The 25,768-nt window shown below is 40.3% G+C and overlaps 1 protein-coding gene across 1 annotated transcript in view; it reads left to right on the top strand.

Moving 5' to 3' along the window:
- The window catches only part of SLC22A15 (solute carrier family 22 member 15), a 97,802-nt gene that overhangs the window by 61,288 nt on the left and 10,746 nt on the right, over positions 1-25,768 (top strand). The window contains exons 5-8 of the mRNA XM_081493317.1: positions 186-315; positions 4,797-5,012; positions 10,579-10,719; positions 16,458-16,543. Coding sequence (XP_081349443.1) covers positions 186-315; positions 4,797-5,012; positions 10,579-10,719; positions 16,458-16,543 — 573 coding nt within the window. The remainder of the gene's footprint in view (positions 1-185; positions 316-4,796; positions 5,013-10,578; positions 10,720-16,457; positions 16,544-25,768) is intronic.

Raw genomic sequence — 25,768 nt, 5'->3', positions numbered from 1 at the left:
CTTCCTTCTTTCCCACTAATTTCCTGGCTTCTCCTCTGGTTTTATCATCTGATCCTCAATGATATCTGTGTAGATTTTTCTTTCTGCTGACATCTCACAAAGAAAGGATTGGTTCTGTGACCTGGGTTGGAAATGGGGTTGCAGATGGTTCTTTCTCCAGTAACAAGTCTCTTTTCCTGAATTAGGGTCAATTGGTGGCCTCTTCTTCGCAGTCGGCATCGCCCAATATGCCCTGTTGGGATACTTCATCCGTTCCTGGAGGACTCTAGCCATACTGGTTAACCTGCAGGGAACAGTGGTCTTTCTCTTATCTTTGTAAGTAATTTTTCCTCTTAGACTTTTAATTTAATAAGCAGAAGGAATGTCTTAAGAGGATGCGGGTCAATGAGCAGCGTTATTCCCTTTCAGGAGTTTGCCTGAACTGACTTTGGTGAAGAACTAAATTCCGCAAGCGCTCCAATGCTTGGCAGCTCCTGGGAAGAGAGATGCTTAATTAATTCAGAATGCAGGTATCCCTTGTTTAAAGTAACCTCTCAACCTCTGCATTTTAACCTTCAAATTCTCAAGGGAGGGTACCAGTTTCTTTTTTAACCTATTGCCTTAAGCTTAAGAATCTTCAGGCTGGATCAGATCACGTGCTAGGGGTGTGACCGAAATATGATATTATAGACCAGTCTATGCATATTGAATATATAGTGATACCTCCTCATTCCACAGATGACTGTCATCTCAGGGCCTCTACAGGTGGACATGGGAAGATGCTCAAATATGGGAGAAATCCTTAGAGTGCATGGATTCAAAGCAGTACAAGGATGATGCCCTGGTCACGGCAAGATATCACACCATGCTCCTTTCTTAAGGCTGTAAGATGAGCCACCAACTTAGGCCTGTTTCTCCAGAAGTTTTACTGTGCTTATGAAAGGTTTTCTCTCCTCAGATATCAGACCTCTAATCCTAAACATCAGAATTTTGGGGATAAATAAAATTTTCAGCCAGTGGTGCCAGCTTTCCTCTGTGCTATAAAGTGAGATACCTGTAACAGAATTTTCATTGAGGTAGCAATTCGATTTAGTAATTCTTTATATAAGTTCTACTAATTGAGATTTGGTGGGGATTGAACTGAAATCTGTTTTCATTCTCTCTTTGAAATTAAGAGAATTGTTAAGTGCAAAAATGAATATAGTAGAAATAGTTAACCTATATTTATTGATGTTGTTGTTTGGTCTCTAAGTCATATCAGATTCTTTTGTGACCCCATAAACTGTAGCCGGCCAGTCTTCTCTGTCCATGGGATTTCCCAGGCAAGAATGCTAGGGTGGGTTGCCATTTCCTTCTCCAAGGAATCTTCCCTACCCAGGGATCGAACCCATGTCTCCTGCTTAGCAGGTAGATTCTTTACCACTGAGCCTCCAGGGAAGCCCCCAACCTATATTAGAAAGGTAAAATTTATGAAATGCATTCAGTTATATGAACTAGAGTGAGATAATTTTATTAGAAAGGAAAACTAGCCATATTTTATTATGCTGTATATTGTAAATTTTTGGAAAAAACTGATTCCTTGAATTAATAAGCATTCTTGTTCATATTAGTAAATAAATGCATTTACTTTTTAAATATTTAATAAACTGCATACTTCTTAGAGCTTTCCAGGTGGCACAGTTGGTAAAGAATCTGCCTGCCAATGCAGGAGACGCAGAGACCATGGGGTCGCAAAGAGTCAAATGTGACTGAGTGATTGAGCACGCAGGCATACTTTTTAATCCAGGCTGGTTCTCATCCCTCCTTCAGTAGTAGAGTGACTTCACTGGGTGATCCGAGGCATTCTTTCAGTTTTCAGAATGTATATTCTGTTTGTTACTGCTTAGTGCTTGGTGGGGACTTTGACTCGCTGAGAGATTAATTCAGGTCATGAAAAATGGGAAACGGAAGAAAGCACATACAATCACACTCCATGTGTGTTCCATCAAGCCTGCAAAGTAAGGCTTGCTGCAGCCAGCCTCCAGTTTATCTCCTCTCCCATCTTGTGTTCCCGTCAGCATACTAAGCTGTTCACTGTTGCAGTTTACACCTTAGGTTGGTCTGCCCTGGTGCCTCCTACTCAGTGCTATGGCCAGCTCCATCAGTGCCCTTCTCGCCATCTCTCTTATTTATTAGTAGCCTTCCCAGTTTGCTTAAATGCCACCCGCTCCAAGCTTTTCCTGGTCAGATACCCAATCATTCACTTTTTTGTCTGAATTCTGCAGTACTTACCTGGCGCCCTTCCAGTGGTCCCTTATTTCTGCCTCGCACGGAGCCTAACCTCTTTATAAAACAAGCTCTGAACAGCCCTGGCTCTGCTCAGCTGCATTTCCCGGCACCAAAGTCCTGGGCCTTTCCATAGACCAGTTGCCTCCTGTCCACTGGACAGATGTTGGCACAAAAACCTTTAGAATTAGCCTTCATTAGCCATCAGCAACATCAGAAACAGTCATGTCATTTTAGAGACATACCTTGTTTGTTTTACTAGAGACCTTGTTACTTAGCTCAAAAATTCCTCGTTTTCACAATACTTGAATTAGAACAGTTTTATTTTAGAAATCAGTGTCCCCTTAATTTAAAGAGGTTTTCCACCTTGAAAGAAATTCACAGGACATTTTCGAGCAGAGGCCTCAGTGTTAAATTAGCAATATAGCTTCTAAAAGTGATCAGGACACTGTGTAGAGGGCAGCATATTCAAGGGCCTCCTTTTCCTTTTAGAAACACGCCCTACTGTTTTGTGGGAATAATCAGCTTGCGTTAGAACTCATATTCCTAAATCTGTCCATTGGCAACTGGGTGGGGCTTCATTGTTGAGAAGCTTATTGGTTTCTCAAAATGTGGAGAAATATCAGGTCCTAAGTTTAAATCATCCAGATAAATCCAAGTAGAAATAGTTTTATTAACACAGAGTCAAATTTCTAAAACCTGAGTATCTCTCAAATACCATCTTTAAACATGATTTATAAAGTTTTAAAAGTGACTTTATTGCTTATAAACAGTTCTGAAAACACAGAGAACCTAAATAGGAAGGGGGGAAATAAATTAGTCAAAGGTATAATAATAGTGACTGCTAATATGTTGACTATTTCCTTGTTGGTCCTTTTCCACTCCTCTAGTCCTCCTCAGTTTTACTTTTTACTATAATAGATTTTCTGTTATTTCAGTTATATTTCTATCCCACGTATACTCTCCATATTCACCTCACCAGTCTTATGTTCTTTTTATTTGTGTTTAGGCTTGATCAGATAGTTTACATTGTACCTCATATATGGCCCTGTGGATAGGACCAGTTGATCCGATGATAATCATCAGCTGGCCTAACTTCCAACAAAATGGCATTTTACTTGATTATTTACTTGTGTATTAGTAACAATAATCAGATAGCAGTGAAAAAGTGGATAAAGAAATTTTTTCAGGAGGTTATAGAGGCCTTTGTTCCTGCTTTTGTTGATAACCAAATGTTGTGCCTGAATATTCTCTCCCCAGAGGAGAACTCCTGGGAAAATGCCTGCGTTTTTTTTTGTTTCCATTGTCTTTCCTCTCAGCGCCTATTACATTGCTCATGCAAAATGAAGCGCTCAAAAGGTTATTGATGAACTGGCTCTCCATGAAGTTACAAATTGTGTGGTGTTTGTTGCCCTTCACTCTCCTTACTGAAAGGCATGGAGAGTTCTAAAAGGCACTTTAAATATCCTTCAATTAAAAACAAGTAAATCAAAGAAAAGTAAATGCATACAAGTTTCATTTTAGTCAAATAATATCAAATTAGATCAAAAGGTTTGATGCTGTGTTTTATAAACAAGGTGTCCATGTTCTTGCCACCGTTGGGTTTTTGAAAGGTCCCCTAAAAATATGCAGAATTGTGAAGAGGAGAAAAGATGCATAATACCTGTCTTGAAACTAATGAAAGAGAGCTGTGGCAATAGAAATGTTTGACACTTTATAGCTATAGTAAGAAATAACTATCGTTTTTTGGAACTGAAAGTTAACCAGAAAATAAGCTTTGATTCTTGAAGGACTTGGGAGATCAGGAAATATCCTCAGGACATATTAAAGTGAGTGTGTCAGCTGACTGAGAATATTAAAGCTTTAAAAGCTCTAAAGCTGCTGAAATGTGATCACTTCTTTTTCATTTTCATATGAAATAATCTCTACCTTTAAAATAGCATCACTATGTTAAAAATACCTTAAAAATTCTTTTCTGATGTATAATAGAGATTCTAATCTTTGTGAGGCTTTTTCAGAACTTTAAAAACTCTGTATTATGTTTATTAATATTATTTTAACAACACTTGACCATGATTTGGAGCCTCATCTCTGATGCACGTTTTATGAAGAATTACTCAGTATAGTATTGCTATTTATATATTATTTGTATACTTTATAAATTATAAATTGCTATTTATATATTAAAATTTGCTGGAAATTAAATGCATCATGCTGATGTTTGGTAGTAACCAACACAATACTGGGAAGCAATTATCCTTCAATTAAAAATAAGTAAAAATAGTAAATGCATAGTCTGCTTTTTTCGCTGCAGCTTTGGAAGCATGTTTTTGGTTTCCATTTATAAAAGAGGCCATTATTAATGTTGGCAGCTGTTGACAACTGCCCCCTGTAGCCCTCTCTCTTCCACGTGTCATTGGGAGAGTCAAGCTTTAAACCTAACATGGAAATCCACTTGTGGTTTGGGGACCATGTACTGCGTGGGGGATCTGTCTCCTTCCGGTGCATATGTACCTATACAAATATACAGCCTTTAATGACGTCTCTTTCAGATTCATTCCTGAATCACCTCGTTGGTTATACTCCCAGGGTCGACTGCGTGAGGCTGAAGCCGCTCTGTACCTCATCGCCAAGAGGAACCGCCAGCTCAAGTGCACCTTCTCACTAACACACCCGGCCACCGGGAGCTTCAAGGAGACCAGCAGCTTCCTGGACCTGTTCCGTTACCGGGTCCTCTTGGGGCACACTCTGACCCTGATGTTCATCTGGTAATTCTCTCTAAGGGCTCTTCTATTGATCTGCAACCCAGGTTATTGATAATCTCTTCTTTCTTCAGGGTTACAGAAAATTTTACTATTTCGTTCAGCATGAGATTGTTTTAAAAAAAAAACAAGCCTCCCCTGCCTCCCTTAGGCATTGTACTCACCTGAGCTTTCTCAGCATCCTCCCTTTCAAGGAGGAAATAATGGTGCCCGCCAGGAGGTTTACTGAACCTATAGATGTCAGAAGCACATCTTTGCTTATGAAATATCTAATGTAAATTTTAAATCCCCCATTTCAGTTCAGTTCAGTCGCTCAGTCGTGTCCGACTCTTTGCAACCCCATGAACTACAGCACGCCAGGCCTCCCTGTCCATCACCAGCTCCCAGAGTTTACCCAAACTCATGTCCATTGAGTGGGTGATGCCATCCAACCATCTCATCCTCTGTCGTCCCCTTCTCCTGCCTTCAATCTTTCCCAGCATCAGGGTCTTTTCAAATGAGTCAGCTCTTCCCATCAGGAGGCCAAAGTATTAGAGTTTCAGCTTCAACATCAGTCCTTCCAATGAATACCCAGGACTGATTTCCTTTAGAATGGATTGGTTAAATCTCCCTGCAGTCCAAGGGACTCTCAAGAGTCTTCTCCAACACCACAGTTCAAAAGCATCAATTCTTCTGCACTCAGCTTTCTTTATAGTCCAACTCTCACATCCATACATGACTACTGGAAAAACCATAGCCTTGACTAGATGGACCTAAATCCCCCAACCCTCCTCCAAAAAAGAAGGAAAGCAGCAGGCACACCAGGGACAGAAGAGTTTCTAAGGAGGACTTTGAAGCACCTCCCCTTGGTTTTGGCCTCAGGCAGGTAGCACATCCTAATTGAACATTCCCACTCACTGACTCAACAAGTGAGCTGCCTGTTATCCCTGCTATGAATGAGATCCTAGGAGTGTCCTAGTGCCACACGACAGCCTCAGAAAAGCCTCAAAGCCCCAGGTGCCAGTCAGTGAATGAATGGGTTAGGATTCTCCAAACCTGATTTTCTAGTTTGGCTGATTCTGACCTGCCCTCAAAATGTCCTTAGCATTAATAGAGATTGCACTGAATGTTCAAAATGTTTCCATTGAAAGAATAAAATTGTGGAAAAGGGAGAAATGGATAATCCATATGTAGAATTTGTAGAGTACCCATGTGTTTTAATATTATTCATTCCATTAAAGTGCCATAAGTGTAATTTGGTCCAGGATTAGACACGGACATCATACTTACTGGCCTAAAGGATGGTTGTGCTGTGGTTTGCATGTATTTGACAAGAAGGCTACATAGAAACTTGTATTTTTCACATGCGAAGTAGAGGTGAGTCATTTTATGTGAAGTTAATCATATATATATATAAAGCTAAAAAGAACAGTAGATTGAGAATAAGAAGCTGCAAAGATAGTTTTCTATAGCATGATTCTCTTTTCCTACCCAATCAAACCCCAGCTACCACCTATATGGTTAGGGGCCAGGTCACACCAACTCACTGAGCCAGCTTGCTGCTGGAATATCATGGATACATAAACGTTGAATGAAGGATACAAGCTTGGAGGTGTGGGGATTAAGGGAGTAAGGGAAACTATTTTTTAAATAATCGATTAATTAATTTTAAATTTTTATTGGTGTACATTTGATCTACCCTGTTGTATTAGCTTCAGGTGTGCAGCAAAGTGAATCAGTCATGCATATACATACATCCATTTTTTTTAGATTCTTTTCCCATATTGGCCATTATAGAGTTTTGAGCAGAGTTCCCTGTGCTATACAGTAGCACAGGGAAGGACTGTTAGTTACCTATTTTATATGTAGTAAAGTATGTATGGGGGTTTCCCAGGTGGTGGTAGTGGTATAGAACCTGCCTGCCAATGTAGGAGACATAAGTTCGATCCCTGGGTTGGGAAGATCCCCTGTAGGAGGGCATGGCAACCCACTCCAGTGTTCTTGCCTGGAAAATCCCATGGACAGAGGAGCCTGGAGGGCTACAGTCCATAGGGTCACAAAGAGTCAGACATGACTTAGCAAATGAGTTCAAGCACACACTGCACCCCCCCCCTACACACATACAGTGTGTATCTGCCAATCCTAGTTTCTCAGTTTGTCTCTCCCCGTACCCATGATAACTGTAAGTTTGTTTTCTACGTCTGTAACTCTCTGTTTTGTAGATAAGTTTATTTGTACCCTTTTTTTGATTCCACATATAAGCAACATCACATTATATTTATCTTTCTCTGTGTGACTCACTTCACACAGTATGCCAATTTCTATGTCCTTCCATGGGAGCTACTAAATTGAGGTTCTATCAATTGTAAAGGAAATACTTACAAAGTATGTTCAGGTACTTATGGCTCCATAAAACTGCAATTTGCATGTCATGTAGACAGTCAGTCAAACCCTCTGACTTAGGAAGCATCTACTTTCTTAGGGGTTACTTACTTATAGTTTTTAAGGTTTTTTTCCCAGGAATATTAACTTTTGGGTTCTGGACTTCAGGGGATAAAAAAAAAATAGACAAACTAGACCCAGAGTCAGGGAGAATATTCCTGTTTATTTTATGTCTTACACAGCCAAAGGAGCTCTTCTCAAATAAACTTCTTCCCCCAGGGCTCAGAATGTTAAGATACACGATAACAGAGACCGAGTCATTCCACATAGTGCCATTCTTTTTGAAGATGCTATAAAATCCTAAAATCTTTGCTGTGGATCTGTCATTGAAGAAAGCCTTAACTGGGGAGTGAAATTATACCTCTGTGTTTAACATCTGTTCCTTTGGTTATTTCCCACAGTAGTGCCTTTTTAAATAATTCCTTGATGCCCTAAGCATACTGTTAAATATTATGCAAGCATTTAAAATTTTTGTTTGGGTCCCATAAAGAGGATTGAAATGATTTTAATAGCTGTAATTATGCATCCAAACGACCAACTCTACCATCAAGGAAATTTGTAGGCGGAGTCCCCGTCTCGGGACCAGAGGCCTTCCTTGCATGTTCTCCCCATTTTCTCTCACCACCAGCTGGTAACTAAGCTCCTCTAGTGTCTTCAACTGGCTTTGTTTGTTTGTGCCCTTCTTACTACCTTCACAGCCTGAGTTAAATATGTATGTGTATTTCTATGTAATACTTCGCTAGGACTTCTATTTTAAATGCAGAATAGATACATACCAACACATACAATACATTAGAAATAGCGTTCAGTAAGAGGAGGGTCTCTACTGCAGATGGAAAGGATTTTTAAAATATTTTAGGAAGGGGATTCCCCTGGCAGTCCAGTGGTTAAAACCCTGTGCTTCCGATGCAGGGGGCACAGGTTCAATCCCTGGTTGGGGAACTGAGATCCCACAGGCTGTGTGGGGTGCAGAAAAAAAATTAGGAAAATATTTCAGTTTGCTTAGCTTGCTGCTCACAGCAAAGTACTAGCAGTCAGGGAAAACAGACAATTCACTGTTGCCTTGCATCCTTACCCGTGATGTCCCAGCTGTGACTCTGCTCATCATCCATAGTTTATGAATGACAGCTCCACCTAGGACGAAGTAATGGGAAGTAGCTGCTGCCAGAGCTCATTTGCCGGAGAGGGATGAGTCACTAAGCAGGCCATATCCAGGGACCTCTCTTCCCTCGCCTTCCCTCTCCTTGGTTCCTGTGGCCCATTCTTAATAATAACATAGGGCACTTGGCCCACTTTGCTTTTTTGGCAGAGATGGAAAGAAAGCTTTCCCTTTCCTGTTGATCTCTTCATAGTTGTAGCTTATTGGACTTTTTCTAAGGAAAAGGGATGCAAGTGGGAGTTTCCTCATAATTAACACTTGTCAAAATGAACTGTATAAACATAAAAACTAATGAATTTCCAAAACCCAAGTGTTTTACCGTTGTATAGAAATTTTTGGTTTACAAAATGCATTCATGTTTAACAAAGCCTAGTTTCAGGGTTTATTTATGTTCTGTTCTAGTTCGTTTTATTTTTAATAATGCAATTTCCTAGGCACAAACGGTTTTGCTTTCTGTGGTTTAAATTACCTGAGGTCAAGTGCAGTCTGAAAATATTAAATGAAAAATCCCAGAAAGTAACAACTCATAAGTTTTAAATTGCATGACATTCTAAGTAGTATGATGAAATCTCGTGCCCTCCCACTCCATCCCATCTAAGACACGAATCATCTCTTTGTCCAGCATATCCTGCTCGTTAGTCACTTAGTCACTGTCTTACTTATCAGATTGACTATCCATATCCCAGTGCTTATGTTCACATCACCCTTATTTTACTTAATAATGACCCCAAAGCATAAGAGTAGTGATGCCAGCAATTCAGATGTTCTCTTACTGGGCCTAATTTAGAAATTAAACCTTATCACAGGGGTGAATGTCTAGGGCAAAAAATAGTATATAAAGGGTTTGATACTATCGATGGTTTCAGGCATCCACTGGGAGTCTTGGAACGTATCCCCTGTGGATAAGCAGAAAGTGCTGTATTCCCTTCACTCTGGAAAAAGTTCCTGTTACTCCCTACTTTGGAGTTTCAAGATGGCCCTTTCTCCAGCTTAGCTTCTGGGCTGTAAGACATAGGCTCTATGCCCGGAACCATATCTGCCACGCAAGGGGTGCTGCCTCGATGTTTTGGCAGTGCTGCGCAGAAATCAGTGCCGGGCTTTGATAGTCCTAGAGGAGCCTACCTCTGCCATGGCCTCATCTTCTCTTCCGTGTTCTGGCTGTCTGCACCATATGCACCTGCTGAATGCCAGGAGGGGTTGAGACTCTGGCCAGGTGTTAGAGTCCCTGTCACTCTGTCCTGCAGGCCACCCACTGGCGACTCAGGCACTTACTAGCATGTGTTCTCAACACCATCCCCTGTTGGCTTGCTCCCTAGGGGTTCTTTTCTAGAGTCATTTTCATAATATCACAATGACTGCTTAGGGCAAGTATTTATAAATGGTTGAATTAAATAAATTTAAAATAGAGTCATTGTCTTCTAATAAATGCAGAAGTGTGTAATGAGGGCACTAACAGTATCTCCTCTGCCAGGACCTGGCCACTCGTTTGCTTTATAGAGCATCTAGATGTAGCTCACATCATTTTCTAGGAGAAGTAAATGGCAACCCACTCCAGTATTGTTGCCTGGAGAATCCTGTGGACAGAGGAGCCTGTGGGGCTGCTGTCCATGGGGTCACGCTGAGTCAGACATGACTGAAGCGACTTAGCATGCATGCATGCATGCATTGTAGAAGGAAATGGCAACCCATTCCAGTATTCTTGTCTGGAGAATCCTGTGGACAGAGGAGCCTGGAGGGCTGCTGTCCATAGGGTTGTACAGAGTTGGACATGACTGAAACAACTTAGCAGCAGCAGCACATCATTTCCAAGGCCCCTTTGTTTTTTTTTATTTTGTCCTAGTATAGAAATTATATTAGGATAGAAAGCCTAATGAGGGAGTCAAACTTACTCTTTAAGACAGAGGGCATTATTTGAACCAGTATTTTAATCTTTTCTGGCAAATTCTTATGGACTTTTCCATTGTCTTTCTTGTCTTTCACCCCCAATTGCAGGTTCGTGTGCAGCTTGGTGTATTATGGCCTAACTCTGAGTGCAGGTGATCTAGGTGGAAACATTTATGCCAACTTAGCCCTGTCTGGCCTCATAGAGATTCCATCTTACCCTATTTGCATCTACTTGATTAACCAAAGATGGTGAGTATGGGTGGATAAGAAATGTACGGTGTAGAGGACACATACGCTAACATATATAAATACCTAAATATTACTGTCTTTTTTCATATGCAGTATCTGCTAAGTATTCCATGGTGATTAGAATCCTTTTCAGACCAAATACAGTGAGAATTCATTTTTAGTACGTTGTTCCTTGGATTTCAAGTTTATGAGTTATTGTGTAGATTTTTTTTTAATTGAAGTATAGTTAATTTACAGTGCTGTGTTAGTTTTTGATGTATAGCAAAGCAACTCAGTTATACATATATATATTCTTTTCCATAACTTTTTCCATTATAGTTTATTAAAAGATATTGAATATAGTTCCATGTGCTATACAGTAGTGAAAGGTTGCTGCTGAGCCATGAAAGACACCAGGACTCTTGGCCTCTGGAGGAGAGGAATTCAATATGGGGCCAGTGATGAGCCTTGATCGCTCAGAGCTTTTGTGTGATAAAGTTTTATTAAAGTATAAAAAAGATAAGACAAAGCTTCTGACATAGACATCAGAAGGGGGCAGAAAGAGTGCCCTACATGCTAGCCTTAAGCAGTATGTTTTATACCTATCAGCAGGCTGCTAGTTAGAGAAAGGAAATGTCTCAAAACTCAGAGTGGCACCAGGTCCCTCACCCACAACATGCATTTTGAGATAACGTTGGCACAAGGTGAGTCAGTTCAGTTCAGTCCCTCAGTCGTGTCTGACTCTTTGTGATGCCATGGACTGCAGCACGCCAGGCTTTCCTCTCCATCACCAACTCCCAGAGCTTATTCACCCTTATGTCCATCGAGTCAGTGATGCCATCCAACCATCTCATCCTCTGTCATCCCCTTCTCCTCCTGCCTTCAATCTTGCCCAGCGTCAGGGTCTTTTCCAGTGAGTCAGTTCTTCGCATCAGGTGGTCAAAGTATTGGAGTTTTAGCTTCAGCATCAGTCCTTCCAATGAATATTCAGGACTGATTTCCTTTAGGATAGACTAGTTGGATCTCCTTGCAATCCAAGGAACTCTCAAGAGTCTTCTCCAACACCACAGTTCAAAGGCTGACCGTGGCTCAGATCATGAACTCCTTATTGCCAAATTCAGACTTATATTGAAGAGAGTAGGGAAAACCACTAGACCATTCAGGTATGATCTAAATCAAATCCCTTACAATTATACAGTGGAAGTGACAAGTAGATTCAACGGATTAGATCTGGTACAGTGCCTGAAGAACTATGGACAGAGGTTCGTGACATTGCAGAGGAGGCAGTGATCAAGATCATCCCCAAGAAAAAGAAATGCAAAAAGGCAAAATGGTTGTCTGAGGAGGCCTTACAAATAGCTGAGAAAAGAAGAGAAGCTAAAGGCAAAAGAGAAAAGGAAAGATATACCCATTTGAACACAGAATTCCAAAGAAGAGCAAGGAAAGATAAGAAAGCTTTCCTCAGTAATCAGTGCAAAGAAATAGAGGAAAACAGTAGAATGGGAAAGATTAGAGATCTCTTCAAGAAAATTAGAGATACTAAGGAAACATTTCATGCAAAGATGGGCACAATAAAGGACAGAAATGGTATGGACCTAACAGAAGCAGAAGATGTTAAGAAGAGGTGGCAAGAATACACAGAAGAACTATACAAAAAAGATCTTCATGACCCAGATAACCATGATGGCGTGAGCACTCACCTAGAGCCAGACATCCTGGAATGTGAAGTCAGGTGGGCCTTAGGAAGCCTCTCTATGAACAAAGCTAGTGGAGGTGATGGAATTCCAGTTGAGCTATTTCAAATCCTAAAAGATGATGCTGTGAACGTGCTGCACTCAATATGCCAGCAAATTTGGAAAACTCAGCAGTGGCCACAGGACTGGAAAAGGTCAGTTTTCATCCCAATTCCAAAGAAGGACAATGCCAAAGAATTTTTAAACTACCGCACAATTGCACTCATCTCACACGCTAGTTAAAGTAATGCTTAAAATTCTCCAAGCCAGGCTTCAACAGTATGTGAACCATGAACTTCAAGCTGGTTTTAGAAAAGGCAGAGGAACCAGAGATCAAATTGCCAACATCCGCTGGATCATCAAAAAAGCAAGAGAGTTCCAGAAAAACATCTGCTGCTGCTGCTGCTGCTAAGTTGCTTCAGTCATGTCCGACTCTGTGTGACCCCATAGACGTCAGTCCACCAGGCTCCTCTGTCCCTGGGATTCTCCAGGCAAGAATACTGGAGTGGGTTGCCATTTCCTTCTCCACTGCATGCATGCATGCTAAGACGTTTTAGTTGTGTCCGGCTCTGTGCAGCCCCATGGACAGCAGCCCACCAGGCTCCTCTGTCCACGGGATTCTCTAGGCAAGAATACTGGAGTGGGTTGCCATTTCCTTCTCCAGAAAAACATCTACTTCTGCTTTATTGACTACTCCAAGGTGAATCATCCCGTGCCATAAAATGATTGATACGAATCTTGAAGAAAGGCAGGTTTCCAAGCAAATATATAGTTTCATTAACATAGATTAGGAGAATAATTGTATGAGTAAAACATACTGGTTTGTTGAGCCCTTATGGGTTCTGCATCTTAAGCAGAACCGACTTGAAGAAAGAGTCTAGGGTAAATACATAGTTCATTAACATAGCTTAAGAAAAATATTTACATAAGAACAATGCATAGGTTAGCTCAAGGTTTGAGAAAAGTTAAGTTCAGGTGGAACCGGGTGTCATCATGGCAACACAGACTTTTAAGAGAAACCTCCTTTTAATTTTGTATGCTGCTGCTAAGTCGCGTCAGTCGTGTCCGACTCTGTGTGACCCCATAGATGGCAGCCCACCAGGCTCCGCCATCCCTGGGATTCTCCAGGCAAGAATACTGGAGTGGGCTGCCATTTCCTTCTCCAGTGCATGAACAGGAAAAGTGAAATTGAAGTCGCTCAGTCATGTCTGACTCTCAGCGACCCCATGGACTACAGCCTACCAGGCTCCTCCGTCCATGGGATTTTCCAGGCAAGAGTACTGGAGTGGGGTGCCATTGCCTTCTCCGTTAATTTTGTATAGAGAAGGGAAAAAATCTGAGATGTGTGGTTTGTTTCCTCCTGCCACTTAAGAGAGAGATTAAAAAACGTCTGACACTTGCAGCCTATTTCCTCCATTTGGAGACCGCTAGCCTTCGTGCCTATTACCCTCTCAGTAGTGCCTTGTTGTTCTCTTTTGTATATAATAGCTTGTGTCTGCCAATCTCAAACTCCTCTAATTTATCTCTCCCTGCCCTTCCCCTTTGGTAACCATAAGTTTGTCCTCTATGTCTGTGTTTTGTGGATAAGTTCATTTGTGTCATATTTTAAATTCCACATGTAAGTAATATCATATTTGTCTTTCTCTAAGTAACTGGCTTCACTTCGTGTGATAATATCTAGGTTCATGTTTTATAAATAAGTTCATTTGTATCATATTTTAGATTCCACATGTAAGTGATATCATGATATTTGTCTTTCTCTAAGCAACTTTACTTCACTTAGTATGATAATCTCTGGGTTCATCGATGTTCTGCAAATGGCATTATTTCATTCTTTTTTAAGCCTGGGTAGCATTCCATTTTATTTATGTACCACATCTTTATCCATTCATCTGTTGATGGACATTTAGGTTCCTTCCATGTCTTTCCTATTGTAAATGGTGCTTCTGTGAACATTGGAGTGCAGGGTATCTTTTCTGTTTTTCTCCAGATATATGCCCAGGAATGGGATTGCTGGATCATATGGTATCTCTGTTTTTACCTTTTAAAGGAACCTCTATACTGTTCTCCATAGTGGCTATACCAATTTACATTCCCACCAGTAATGTGAAGGGTTCCCTTTTTTCCACATCCTCTCCAGCATTTATTGTTTGTTGAGTTTAAATGATGAACATTCTGGCTGGTGGGAGGTGATATCTTGTAGTTTTTATTTGCATTTCTCTAATAATTAGCAATGTTGAGCATCTTTTCCTATGCTGATTGGCCATCCGCACGTCTTCTTTGGAGAAATGCCTATTTAGGTCTTCATAGATTTTTAATCCAATATTAAAAGACATTACCACCTGGCTGTTTTTGAGCAGGCTGTGTGTAATTTGTTCATCCCAACACATGGGAATATCAGCTCGACATACATAGAACTCCATGACCCAATCAGAATTTCATGACCCAGTCACGGTCATTTAGAAGTTCTCACACAAGACAAAGAACTGGAGGAATGAGAAAGACTTTTCTTTCCTTTTAAGTCCCACCGGACTCTGTTGACAGGAAGAATAGATCCTGCTTTTGCCAATCATAGTCAGTGATCCCGGTTTTGAAAGATTTTTTAAAAGTTCTTTTATAGAGCACTCATTCCTCAGCTTTCTCAGATTCCTTCTATTACTGAACCCCTGACCAGGGCAGTTGGAAATTGTGAGCTAGAAATCAACTGGTTTATACCATTTCTCATTTTCTAGAAGTCATCATTTTTATTTAAAAAAACAGCATTCCTTTAGCATGCACTGGATGCTGTCATTGTGGGTATTGAGGTCAGCTTATTTTAAAGGGCAGTTTTAGATTTCATTCAATTGAAGGGCTTTTCTCTGGGGATTGGTCCCAGTTGCCTCTGCTGACCCCTCTCTTCATGACTGAGTGTACTTACATCATGGTCCAAGGGCTGAGTCAGGCAATGTATTCAGAAATCTGTCCCAACATCCTCAGGGGGCCAGACACCCCTCAGGTGTTCTTCCTATTGTAGCTTCCTGTGCCCCCTCTGACGACCATGTAAAGTGTCACGAGGACATACTCCATGGGGTGTCCTGTATGTCTTTGAATCCCTAATGCCTGCCTTGAATGATGCCTGTCATTTGAAAGACACTGGATACTGACTGTTAAATTAAGCACAATAACCTGGAGACTAGCATCCTTGCCTGTCCCCCAGCCACCACCACTGGAGTCAGGATTAAAACCTGAAGCAGAGGGAAGGAACACCACATTGGGGGTCAGGCAGACCTGTCTTAGCCACGTGTTAATTTAATGACTTTGAGAAGTTACGTTCCTCGATATATTTATCCTTAAACCAGGGATTATGAAAGTCCCCTGGAAAAATTATCATAAAAGTACCAAGTAACATTGAAGCTCCTCACAGAGGACCTAGCACATTGCCTAGTAAAGGAAGGCTTATGAATGTTCATATCTTTCTTTCAAGTCTAGAGCTCTTATTTGAAAATTATTTCTCCCAAGAAAGTGTGCAATGAATTTCACCTAATTCTGATACACTAACAGGAAATTTCCTTCTGTTTGTCTTTTCAAGAGAGAAAGAGGTGTGTAAAATTTTAACTGCTTAAGATACAAATAACCAGAAAATGAATAAATGAGCTAAAATTCTCCATGTTTCAGTTTTCTTCTCTAGAAGATGGAGAACCTTTAAGCATATGTCTTAAAGGTTGATTATTAGCATTAAGTAAGATGATAGAGACAGAAAGCATTTCCGATAGTGCTTATAACATAATAAGCACTCACGAAAGTAGATGGGATGATTCTCTGTTCTTGTCCCGCACACATCACTTAATCCTGCCATCCAGCTGGTTTTCCTTTGCTTTGTGATGGTTACTTAAGTCATGTCTTGGTTAGTCACATTTGCTACCCACTCCTTAAGAAAAGATGAACATGTAATAAAAGTGGGGACATTTAAAAAGGAAGGTTAGGGGGATGGAGGAAATGAATGTGTAAGTTTCTTGAGAGAAACATGAGCTTCTTTGTTTTATTTAGGTTTGGTCGGAAGCGGACATTGGCAGCATTTCTGTGCCTCGGAGGACTGGCTTGTCTTATTGTCATGTTTCTTCCAGAAAAGAAAGGTATGCCTTTCCAGTTTCTACATGGGGGTTGTGAACAGCACTTTTATTACAATGAATCTCAATATAGTGGAGAGATTACCATATGCCATGCTTCATTTCTGTGATTGCATATTATTTAGCAATTGTGTGGGGTATAATGGGCCAGATTCTTTCCATTGCCTAAACTATTCTCTGGGTGAATAATGTGCTTAGAGGTGCACTATTAATTCTTTCAGGCGATTAAGCTACCATCTGGGGTGTCTGGACTGCAGTACCGGTGTTGTTAGAGTTGTTTATTTGATGATGATGAGGGCCATTTAGTTCTGCACAGAAGGAAACTCTGTCCAAGGCTGCAGATTGCCCTTCTCGGTCCAGCCAGTCACGAGACTGGAGATGAGAGGCACTGGTACTCCATGGTGGTTTTGGCACCCCTCAATGTCTCCATCAGTACTTCCAGGGCACCCTGATAAGAGCAAGAGCACAATAAGAGTAATATTGGTGATGATTGACCTTCTCTCAGCCTTTTGTCAAGTGTGAATAAAACATCCTTAGGAAATGTCGCTATTTTTATATTTGTCGCTTTGCTATGTAAACACAGCTTTAAAGAAAAGTCACTTTGGCATTCATTTCTAACATGATTTCTGCCCTTCTTTAGAAATTCTATAGATAATGCTGTTTCTCAATTTCTTTTCTGCAGTAGCACACCTGAGGCATGCCCTCTATTGCATCAAGAACTGTGGTTTTAGCAGTGATTTTCAAAGATAAGAAATGGGTCAAAATGAACTCTCTGCTTCTGGGGCATAGGGTACAATGAAAACCCTGTTTTAGAGGCTTCTGGATTTTGTTAGGGCTCCATCATGGAGCTTGTTCTTCAGGTGAGAATCATTGTGAAATGGTTTAACATAAATCTTTTTAAGGGGGTGCTAAGCTAGACAGCTTATAGGGGCTTAGTTCCCCAACCAGGAATTGAACTCAGGCCCAGCAGGTTGGGCTTCCCCAGTGGTTCAGCGGTAAAGAATCTGCCCGCAGTGCAGGAGCCACAGGAGACACGAGTTCGATCCCTGGGTCGGGAAGATCCCCTGAGGAAGGGCATGGCATCCCACTCCAGTATTTCCTGGAGAATCCTATGGACAGAAGAGCCTGGAGGGCTACTGTCCATAGGGTTGCAAGGAGTCAGACACGACCGAAGTGACTTAGTATACAAGCACCAACAGTGAAAGCTCTGAGTCCGAACCACTGGACTGCCAGGGAACTCTCTAACAAACTTTTTTGTGTGGTTGTTGCTTGAAAGTAATTTTATTTTATTTTTAAAACCCTTTTTATTTTATATTGAAATATAACTAACTAACAAGGTTGTGATAGTTTCAGGTGGACAACAAAGGGACTCAGCCATACATGTACAGGTATCCATTCTCCCCAAACTCCCCTCCCATCCAGGCTCACCCTAACATAAAGTTTTGATAACTGCTAGAAATGCAGCTCAAGTATTCATTTCCTGTCAGAGCATTTCATGTATTAAGTGCTGCTTTGGTGATGGCTTCTCTTCAAGGGTCACTGAAGACTCCAAGGTGTGTCCTAGTTCTTTAGCCTCTGGTACACCTGATGTGCTGTTGGCTGCTGCCTGCGGTTCTGTGCCTTAAAGCCAGAGCACTGTTGGTTCTAGTTAGGATTTTACTCAGTATTTAGAACAGCCTTATAGTGATTTTCATGGAATCCTGGAAACTAGAGAATTCAATAAGTTTGCCTGCTTCTCACCTCTAAGAAAGTTGTCACCTGTGCTGCTGCTAGCAAAAGGAGAAACTTCTCTACTGTTGCCCTGCCTTGAGCTTGGAGAACTAAGTGCCCAGTTCTGTTTGTCTAGAATGAGACACTGATGGGCTTCAAATCACTGCAGTTTTCGGTTCAACAGATTCTGTTTTTCATAGACAACCTGGAAATTCAGGTGTTTTCTACCTGTAATAATCTCTTATAGAGAGAAACTTTTCCTTGTTACTCTAAATACACCTGTAAGCTGTCACACCTTAAGGCAAGCCTGGCCACTTCATGTCTTTCCTCCCTCCCGCATATCTGAATTCCAGGTAACCCACACGGTGGGACTCTACACACAGCCCTTGCTACACAGAGCCAAAGGAAATGCAGATTTGTGGTCTCCGGGCTAGACTGGTCCTCACTGTCGGCTCACTTGCTATCTGTCCTAAGAGAGCAGCTGAGCCCCTCATGGATCGTGCCCTTGGTAGACGCTGAGTAACAGACATAGCACAGTAGAGTCTCACACACCTGCAGATGTGTCCTGGGAATAAGATTCCTCTGACATACTTAGAAAAGTGGATGTTGTCTATTTTTGAAGATTTCCAGAGAAAGACATGCCGTAATGTTCCTTAGCAAATTGTCTCTATTTTTAATAGCCATTACAGTGTTAGAATGAGCCTCTTCCACTACAGCTGAGCCCATTTCCTTTCATTTTATTCATCACTAGAGATAGTGAACATATGGTCACCCCTTTTTTGCATAATCCTTTCTGTCTTTGCAGGGAGTCATCTAAGCTATTCCTGAGTCTTCTCTACTTTGAGCTAAAAATATTTGTTCTTTAAACTTTCTTTGAACCTTTCATATTTACTCTTTTTTTTTTTTAATTTATTTTTTTTTATAAATTTATTTATTTTAGTTGGGGGCTAATTACTTTACAATATTGTAATAGTTTTTGCCATACATTGACATGAATCAGCCATGGGTTTACATGTGTTCCCCTTCCTGGACCCCCCACCCACCTCCCTCCCCATCCCATCCCTCTGGGTCATCCCATTTCCCCGGCCCTGAGCCCTTGTCTCATGCATCGAACATGGAATGGTGTTCTGTTTCACATATGATAATATACATGTTTCAATGCTATTCCATATTTACTCTTTAAAATATTCTGATGGCTTTCTTTCAAAGCTCAGTTTTTTTCAAAGGGCCGAAGTTTAGGCTACCTGTTATGAAAGTTCCAGTAAATGTATATGAAGAAAGAGACCTGGCCGTTCAAAAACTTCTGTTAACATCTTGCGCGTGAGCTTGGTGACCACTCACTTTCTTACTGATTTTATGCTCATTTGCCGTCACTTTTCCTTATCAAGCATACGTTCACTCTTTCCTTTCTGCCAACTTAGGTGGCCCTCTATCTCCCAGCTCTTTTTTAGCATCTGCGTATGATCATGGTGCTCAGTGTCTGAGGCACAGACATAGGTATGCCTCTGGAAGAGACAGCGAGTAAGCTAGAAAATAGATTGGTTGGCGTTCCTTAGCCTGTGGTTGATAATTATTGGGCAGACGTGTCTGTTCAGTACCTATTTGCACCCTGATTGGCCTCTAAGTAGACGTTCTCCCTTGGGGACAGTGTTACCAAGTAGTCACTAATTTCTTCCACAGGTTGGTCCTCATACATTTTACCTGATCTCTATCCTTGATTAAGGGCTTCCCTGGTGGCTCAGACAGTAAAGAATCTGCCTGCCAAGCATAAGCCAAATTGAGAAGATGGGTAGTAAAGCTTGGGAAGGCCAATATAGCTGGAATTTTCTGGGCAAAATCCTGGAGAGGAGTAAGATCTATTTAGGGAGAACCCCAGAGATCTGCCGGAGAAGGCAATGGCACCCCACTCCAGTATTCTTGCCTGGAAAATCCCATGGACGGAGGAGCCTGGTAGGCTGCAGTCCATGGGGTCACTAAGGGTCGGATATGACTGAGCAACTTCACTTTCACTTTTCACTTTCATGCATTGGAGAAGGAAATGGCAACCCACTCCAGTGTTCTTGCCTGGAGAATCCCAGGGACGGGGGAGCCTGGTGGGCTGCCATCTATGGGGTCGCACAGAGTCGGACACGACTGAAGTGACTTAGCAGCAGCAGCAGCACCAGAGATCTGCAGAAGATCTCTGAGCCCTTGGCTGCTTTCTGATCTGGCATGCATTTGAGGAAGCTCCTGAGGCCGAAACAGAAAGGAGCAAGTAGAACAAATCTTGGAACATAGGGCCATGCCTAGTTTGTGTTCTCTTTAGCCAAATGTGGAGCATTGGATAGAGACTTCCTGGGTCAAAGTAGCCCAACATTATAGGCTGTTCTGCTATAGCAGAACCTGCTCTAAAAGTACTGAAAACACTCAGAGGATAAGGTGATTCCAAGTCCCTTAACTGTATTCTAGGAAGAAGAGCATCAATATGTAAAGGAATATGACATAATCTAGCATTTTACAGTGTAACATTCATAACCTATGGCATCAGTCAGTGTTACCAGGTGTGCAAATAAGCAGGAAAGTATCTCCCACAACCAGGGGAAATGTCAATAGAAACAGAACCAAAAATGGCACAGATAATAGAATGAGGAGGCAGGAACCTTAAAACAGCCATTATAAATGTATGCCATATGTTTACAAAGACAGAAGAAAGCATGATCATAATGGGCAGAGAAATAGAAGATAGAAAAAGAGGCGCACGTTACATCTAGAGATGAAACATACATTATATGAAAATAAAAGCAGTGACTGAGATGAAAAACAGAAAAAAAGATGAATGAGGAGGGGACTTCCCTGGTGGTCCAGCAGGCAGGAGTCCGCCTGCCAGTGCAGGGGACACAGGTTCAATCCCTGGTCTGGGAAGTTCCCACACGCTGCAGAACAACTAAGCCCATGCACCACAACCACTGAGCCCGTGAGCTGCAACTACTGAAGCCCACACACCTAGAGCCTGTGCTCTGCAGCAAGAGAAGCCACCACAATGAGAAGCCTGCTCACCACAACTAGAGAAGGCCCAAGTATAGCAATGAAGACCCAGTGAAGCCAAAAATAATTAAATTTTTAAAAAAATCAGTGAGGAAGACATAGCAAAACACACTCCAGAATGAAACAAACAAAAGTTATAGGACAACACCGAACCCAACATGTATGCAATTGGAACTTAAGGAGAAAGTTAAAAAAAAAAAAGATACTTGCAAAAATTATGGTCGACTACTTTCCAGATTTGATGAGAACTATAAATGCTTAATGAAAAAGTGATCAGTTTTTCAGAAAGATGTTACAGTCCTGATTGTATGTGCATCTGATAACAGAGTCAAAGTTCAGGAAGCAAAATGGACAGAACTGGGAGGAGAAATAGACAAATCCAACATTATAATTGGATATTTATAATGACTCAATGACTGATAGAAAAAGTAGACAGAAAAGAATTAGGATATGGAGACTTAAACAGCCAACATGAACTAATTGACATTTGTCAAACACACATCCCTAAAACGGCAGAATATGCATGCTGTCTGAAGTGCACCTAGAACAAATACCAAGAAAGACTATGTTCTGGGCCATGAAACAAGTTTCAATAAATTTAAAAGGATTGAACTCTTACAAAAATGAGTTATTTGACCAAAGGGGAATTAAACTAGAAGTCAGTAGTAGAAAGATATCAGGAATCCTCAAATAACTGGATTTTAAAAGCCATTCTTCGGAAAAAAACATGGGTCAAAGAAGAAATCACAAAGGAATTTAGAAAATATTTTAAAATAAACCATCAAAGTACAACGTATCAAGTTTGTGGGATGCAGTAAAGCAGTGTTTGGAGGGAAATTAGTGTAGTTAAAAAATGTATCAGAAGGGATTTCTCTCATGGTCCAGTGGTTAAGAATCTGCCTGCCAATGCAGAAGTCACAGGATCAATCCCTGGTTCGAGAGAATCCCGCATGCCGCACGGCTACTAAGCCCATGTGCCACAACTAACTAAAGCCTGGCATGCCTAGAGCCCATGCTCCAACCAAGAGTTATCCCGGCTCACTGCAGCTAGGGAAAGCACACGTGCAGCAACGAAGACCCAGCACAGACAAAAATAATAAATTTTTTAAAAGGAAGTTTTCAAATCAGTTATCTAAGCATCTCCCTTAAGAAAATAGAAGGCAAATTAAAAAAAAAAAAAAAGACTGACAAATTAAACACAAAGAAAGCAAAAGGAAAGAAATAATAAATATAAAAGTAAAAATCAATCAAATATAAACAGGAGAATAATAGAGAAAAATCAATGAAACCAAAAGCTGGTTTGATTTTTGAGATCAATAAAATCAATAAACCTCTAGCTAAACTAATAAAGGAAAAAGAAAGAGGACACAAATTACCAATATCAGGAATGAAAGAGGGACATCACTATAGAAATTATAGGCTTTTATAAGGAAATATTATAAACATTTTTATGCCAGTAAGTTCAACTTAGGCAAAATGGATAAATTCCTTGAAAGATACAAACTACCAAATTGTACAGAAACAAAGATAAGCTGAATAGCCATTTTATCCAGTAAAGATATCTAACTGGTAGTTTAAAACATTTCCGCAAAGAGAATTCCAGGCCCAGATGGCTGGAATTATGAAACACATAATTATAAACACTGGTAAATTATGAAACACATAAGGAAGAGATCATATAATTCTACACATTCTTTCAGAAAATAAAAAAAAGAATGCTCTTCCAACCCAGTGTGTGAGGCCAGCAATTATCCTAATACTAAAACCAAACAAAGACGTAAGAAAACTACAGATCAGTATCTCTCATTAATATAAATAACAAGAATCATTACCTAAATATTAGCAAATTCAGGTCACCAATAAATAAAAAGGGTAATGCATTATGATCAAGCAGGATTTATCCCACAATGCAATGTTGGCTTAACATTCAAAAGCTAATCAGTGTTATTCACCATATTAAAAGACCAAAAGGAAAAACAAACCAAACGATCCTTTCAATCAATGCAAGTAGGAAAAGCACTTGTCAGACTTCAACACCCATTCTTTACAGTATGGAAATAAAAACAAAAATAAACAAATGGGACATACTTAAACAGAAAAGCTTTTGCACAACAAAGGAAACCATAAACAAGATGAAAAGACAGCTCTCAGAATTGGAAAAAATAATTTGCAAATGAAGCAACTGACAGGATTAATCTCCAAAATAAACAAGCAGCTCATGCAGCTTAGTATCAGAAAAACAAACAACCCAATCAAAACATGGGCAGAAGACCTAAGCAGATATTTCTCCAAAGAAGTCATACAGATGGCTCATAAATACATGAAAAAAATGCTCAACATCACTTATTGTAAGAGAAATGCAAATCAGAACTACAAGGAGGAATCACCTCACACTGGTCAAAATGGCCATCATCAAAAAAATCTATAAACAATAAATACTGGAGAGGATATGGAGAAATGGAAACCGTCTTGAACAGTTGGTGGAAATGTTAATTGATACACCTACAATGGAGAACAATGTGGAGATTTCTTTAAAAAACTAGGAATAAAACTACCATATGACCCAGCAATCCCACTGCTGGACATATACCCTGAGAAAACCACAATTCTAAAAGACACATGTACCCCAGTGTTCACTACAGCACTATTTACAATAGCCAGGACATGAAAGCAACCTAGATGTCCATCAACAAATGAATGGATAAAGAAGTTGTGGTATGTATATACAATGGAATATTACTCAGCCATAAGATGGGACAAATTTGAGTCAGCTCTAGTGAGGTGGATGTACCTAGAGCCTATCATACAGAATAAAGTTAAGTCAAAAAGAGAAAAAAACATCATATATTAATGCTTATATATGGACTCTAGACAAAATGGTTCTGATGAACCTATTTGAGGGCAGCAGTAGAGACACAAACATAGAGAACAGACTTGTGGACACAGCAGGGGAAAGAGAGGGTGGCACAAACTGGGAGAGTAGCATTGAAATGTATACATTACCACATGTAAAATAGATGCTGTGCTGTGTTTGGTTGCTCAGTCGTGTCCGACTCTTTGCCACCCCATGGATTGTAGCCGGCCAGGCTCCACTGTCCTTGGGGATTCTCCAGGCAAGAATGCTGGAGTGGAAATTTGCCGTATGAGGCAGGGAGCTCAACATGGTGCTCTGTGACAGTCAACCTAGAAGGGTGGGGTGGAGTGGGATGGGGAGTGAGAGAGAGTCTCAGCAGGGAAGGGGCATATGTATACTATGGCTGATTTACACTGATGTAAGACAGAAACCAACACAGCATTGTAAAGCAATTATCCTCCAATTAAAGATTTTAAAAAATGAATAAAAAGACAATAGTATGGTACAAATGCAAGGGAAAAAAACTCACAGCAACTAGAAGTTTCCTTAGCCTGATAAAAGAAAACCTATAGCTAACATCACATTTAATGATGAAAAGCTAAATTATTGTTCCCTAAGATCAAGGAACAAGGCAAGGATTGCCACTTCTTTGGAGTATTTTACGGAAATTACGGAAATTGCTAGCGAATACAATGAGGCAATTAAAAAGAAATTAAGGGGATCCAAGTTGAAAAGAAAGAAGTAAAATTGTCTTTATTCATAAGACTACATGATTGTCTCCATAGAAAATCCTAAAAAAAAAAAATCTATTAGAATAAATAAATGAATTTAGCAGTCTTTGGTGCAGTTTTATTTCTATGTATTAGCAATAAACAAACAATTGAAACAAAACAAGCCATTTTGAAAAAATAAAAATATTAAATATTTAGGAATAAAATTTAAAAAATATGTATAAGACCTATATAAAACTATAAAATATAAAACACTGAGAGAAATTAAAGAAGACTAAATAAATGAATTGGTGGTAATGGTAATAATAAAATAAATGAAGAGTTTACCATACTCAAGGATCAGGAAATACTGTGTAAGATGTCAAGTTCTCCCCACATCAATCTATCTTCAGCACAATCCCAGTAAAATTTTTATCAGGCTTCTTTTTGTTGATACATATTGACAAGTTAATACTCAAATTTCTGTGGAAATGCAAATTACATCCAAAATAATTTTTTATCAAGAAAAATTAAGTTGGAGGACTTTACCCTACCTGAATTTGAAACTTATTACAAACTTGTATTAATCGAGACAACATGGGGGATTCCCTGGTGGTCCAGTGGTTAAGATTTAGCACTTTCTCTTCAGTAGCCAGAGTTCAACCCCTGGTTGGGGAACTAAGATCCCACAAACCACAGAGTGTGGCCTAAAAACAAGAAAAACAAAACAAAACAAAAAGACAGTAAGTATGGTATTGGCATAAGAGTGAATGTATAGGACTTCATATATACCCAGTAGAAGCAGAAGCATAGATCCACGAAAGGACTTTGATAAAAATGTTCATAGTGTATAATAGTTCCCAAATGCACCCCAGATGAGGAATGGATAAACAAGTTGTATTATATCCATACAATGAAGTACTCACCAGCAAC

This window comes from Giraffa tippelskirchi, chromosome 5 (assembly GCF_054371585.1).
Source record: "Giraffa tippelskirchi isolate mGirTip1 chromosome 5, T2T-mGirTip1v1.2.pri, whole genome shotgun sequence".
In the NCBI taxonomy this organism is placed as follows: domain Eukaryota; kingdom Metazoa; phylum Chordata; class Mammalia; order Artiodactyla; family Giraffidae; genus Giraffa; species Giraffa tippelskirchi.
The sequence above is the reverse complement of the archived record's forward strand: the minus strand, read 5'-3'. Positions and strand labels throughout refer to the sequence as shown.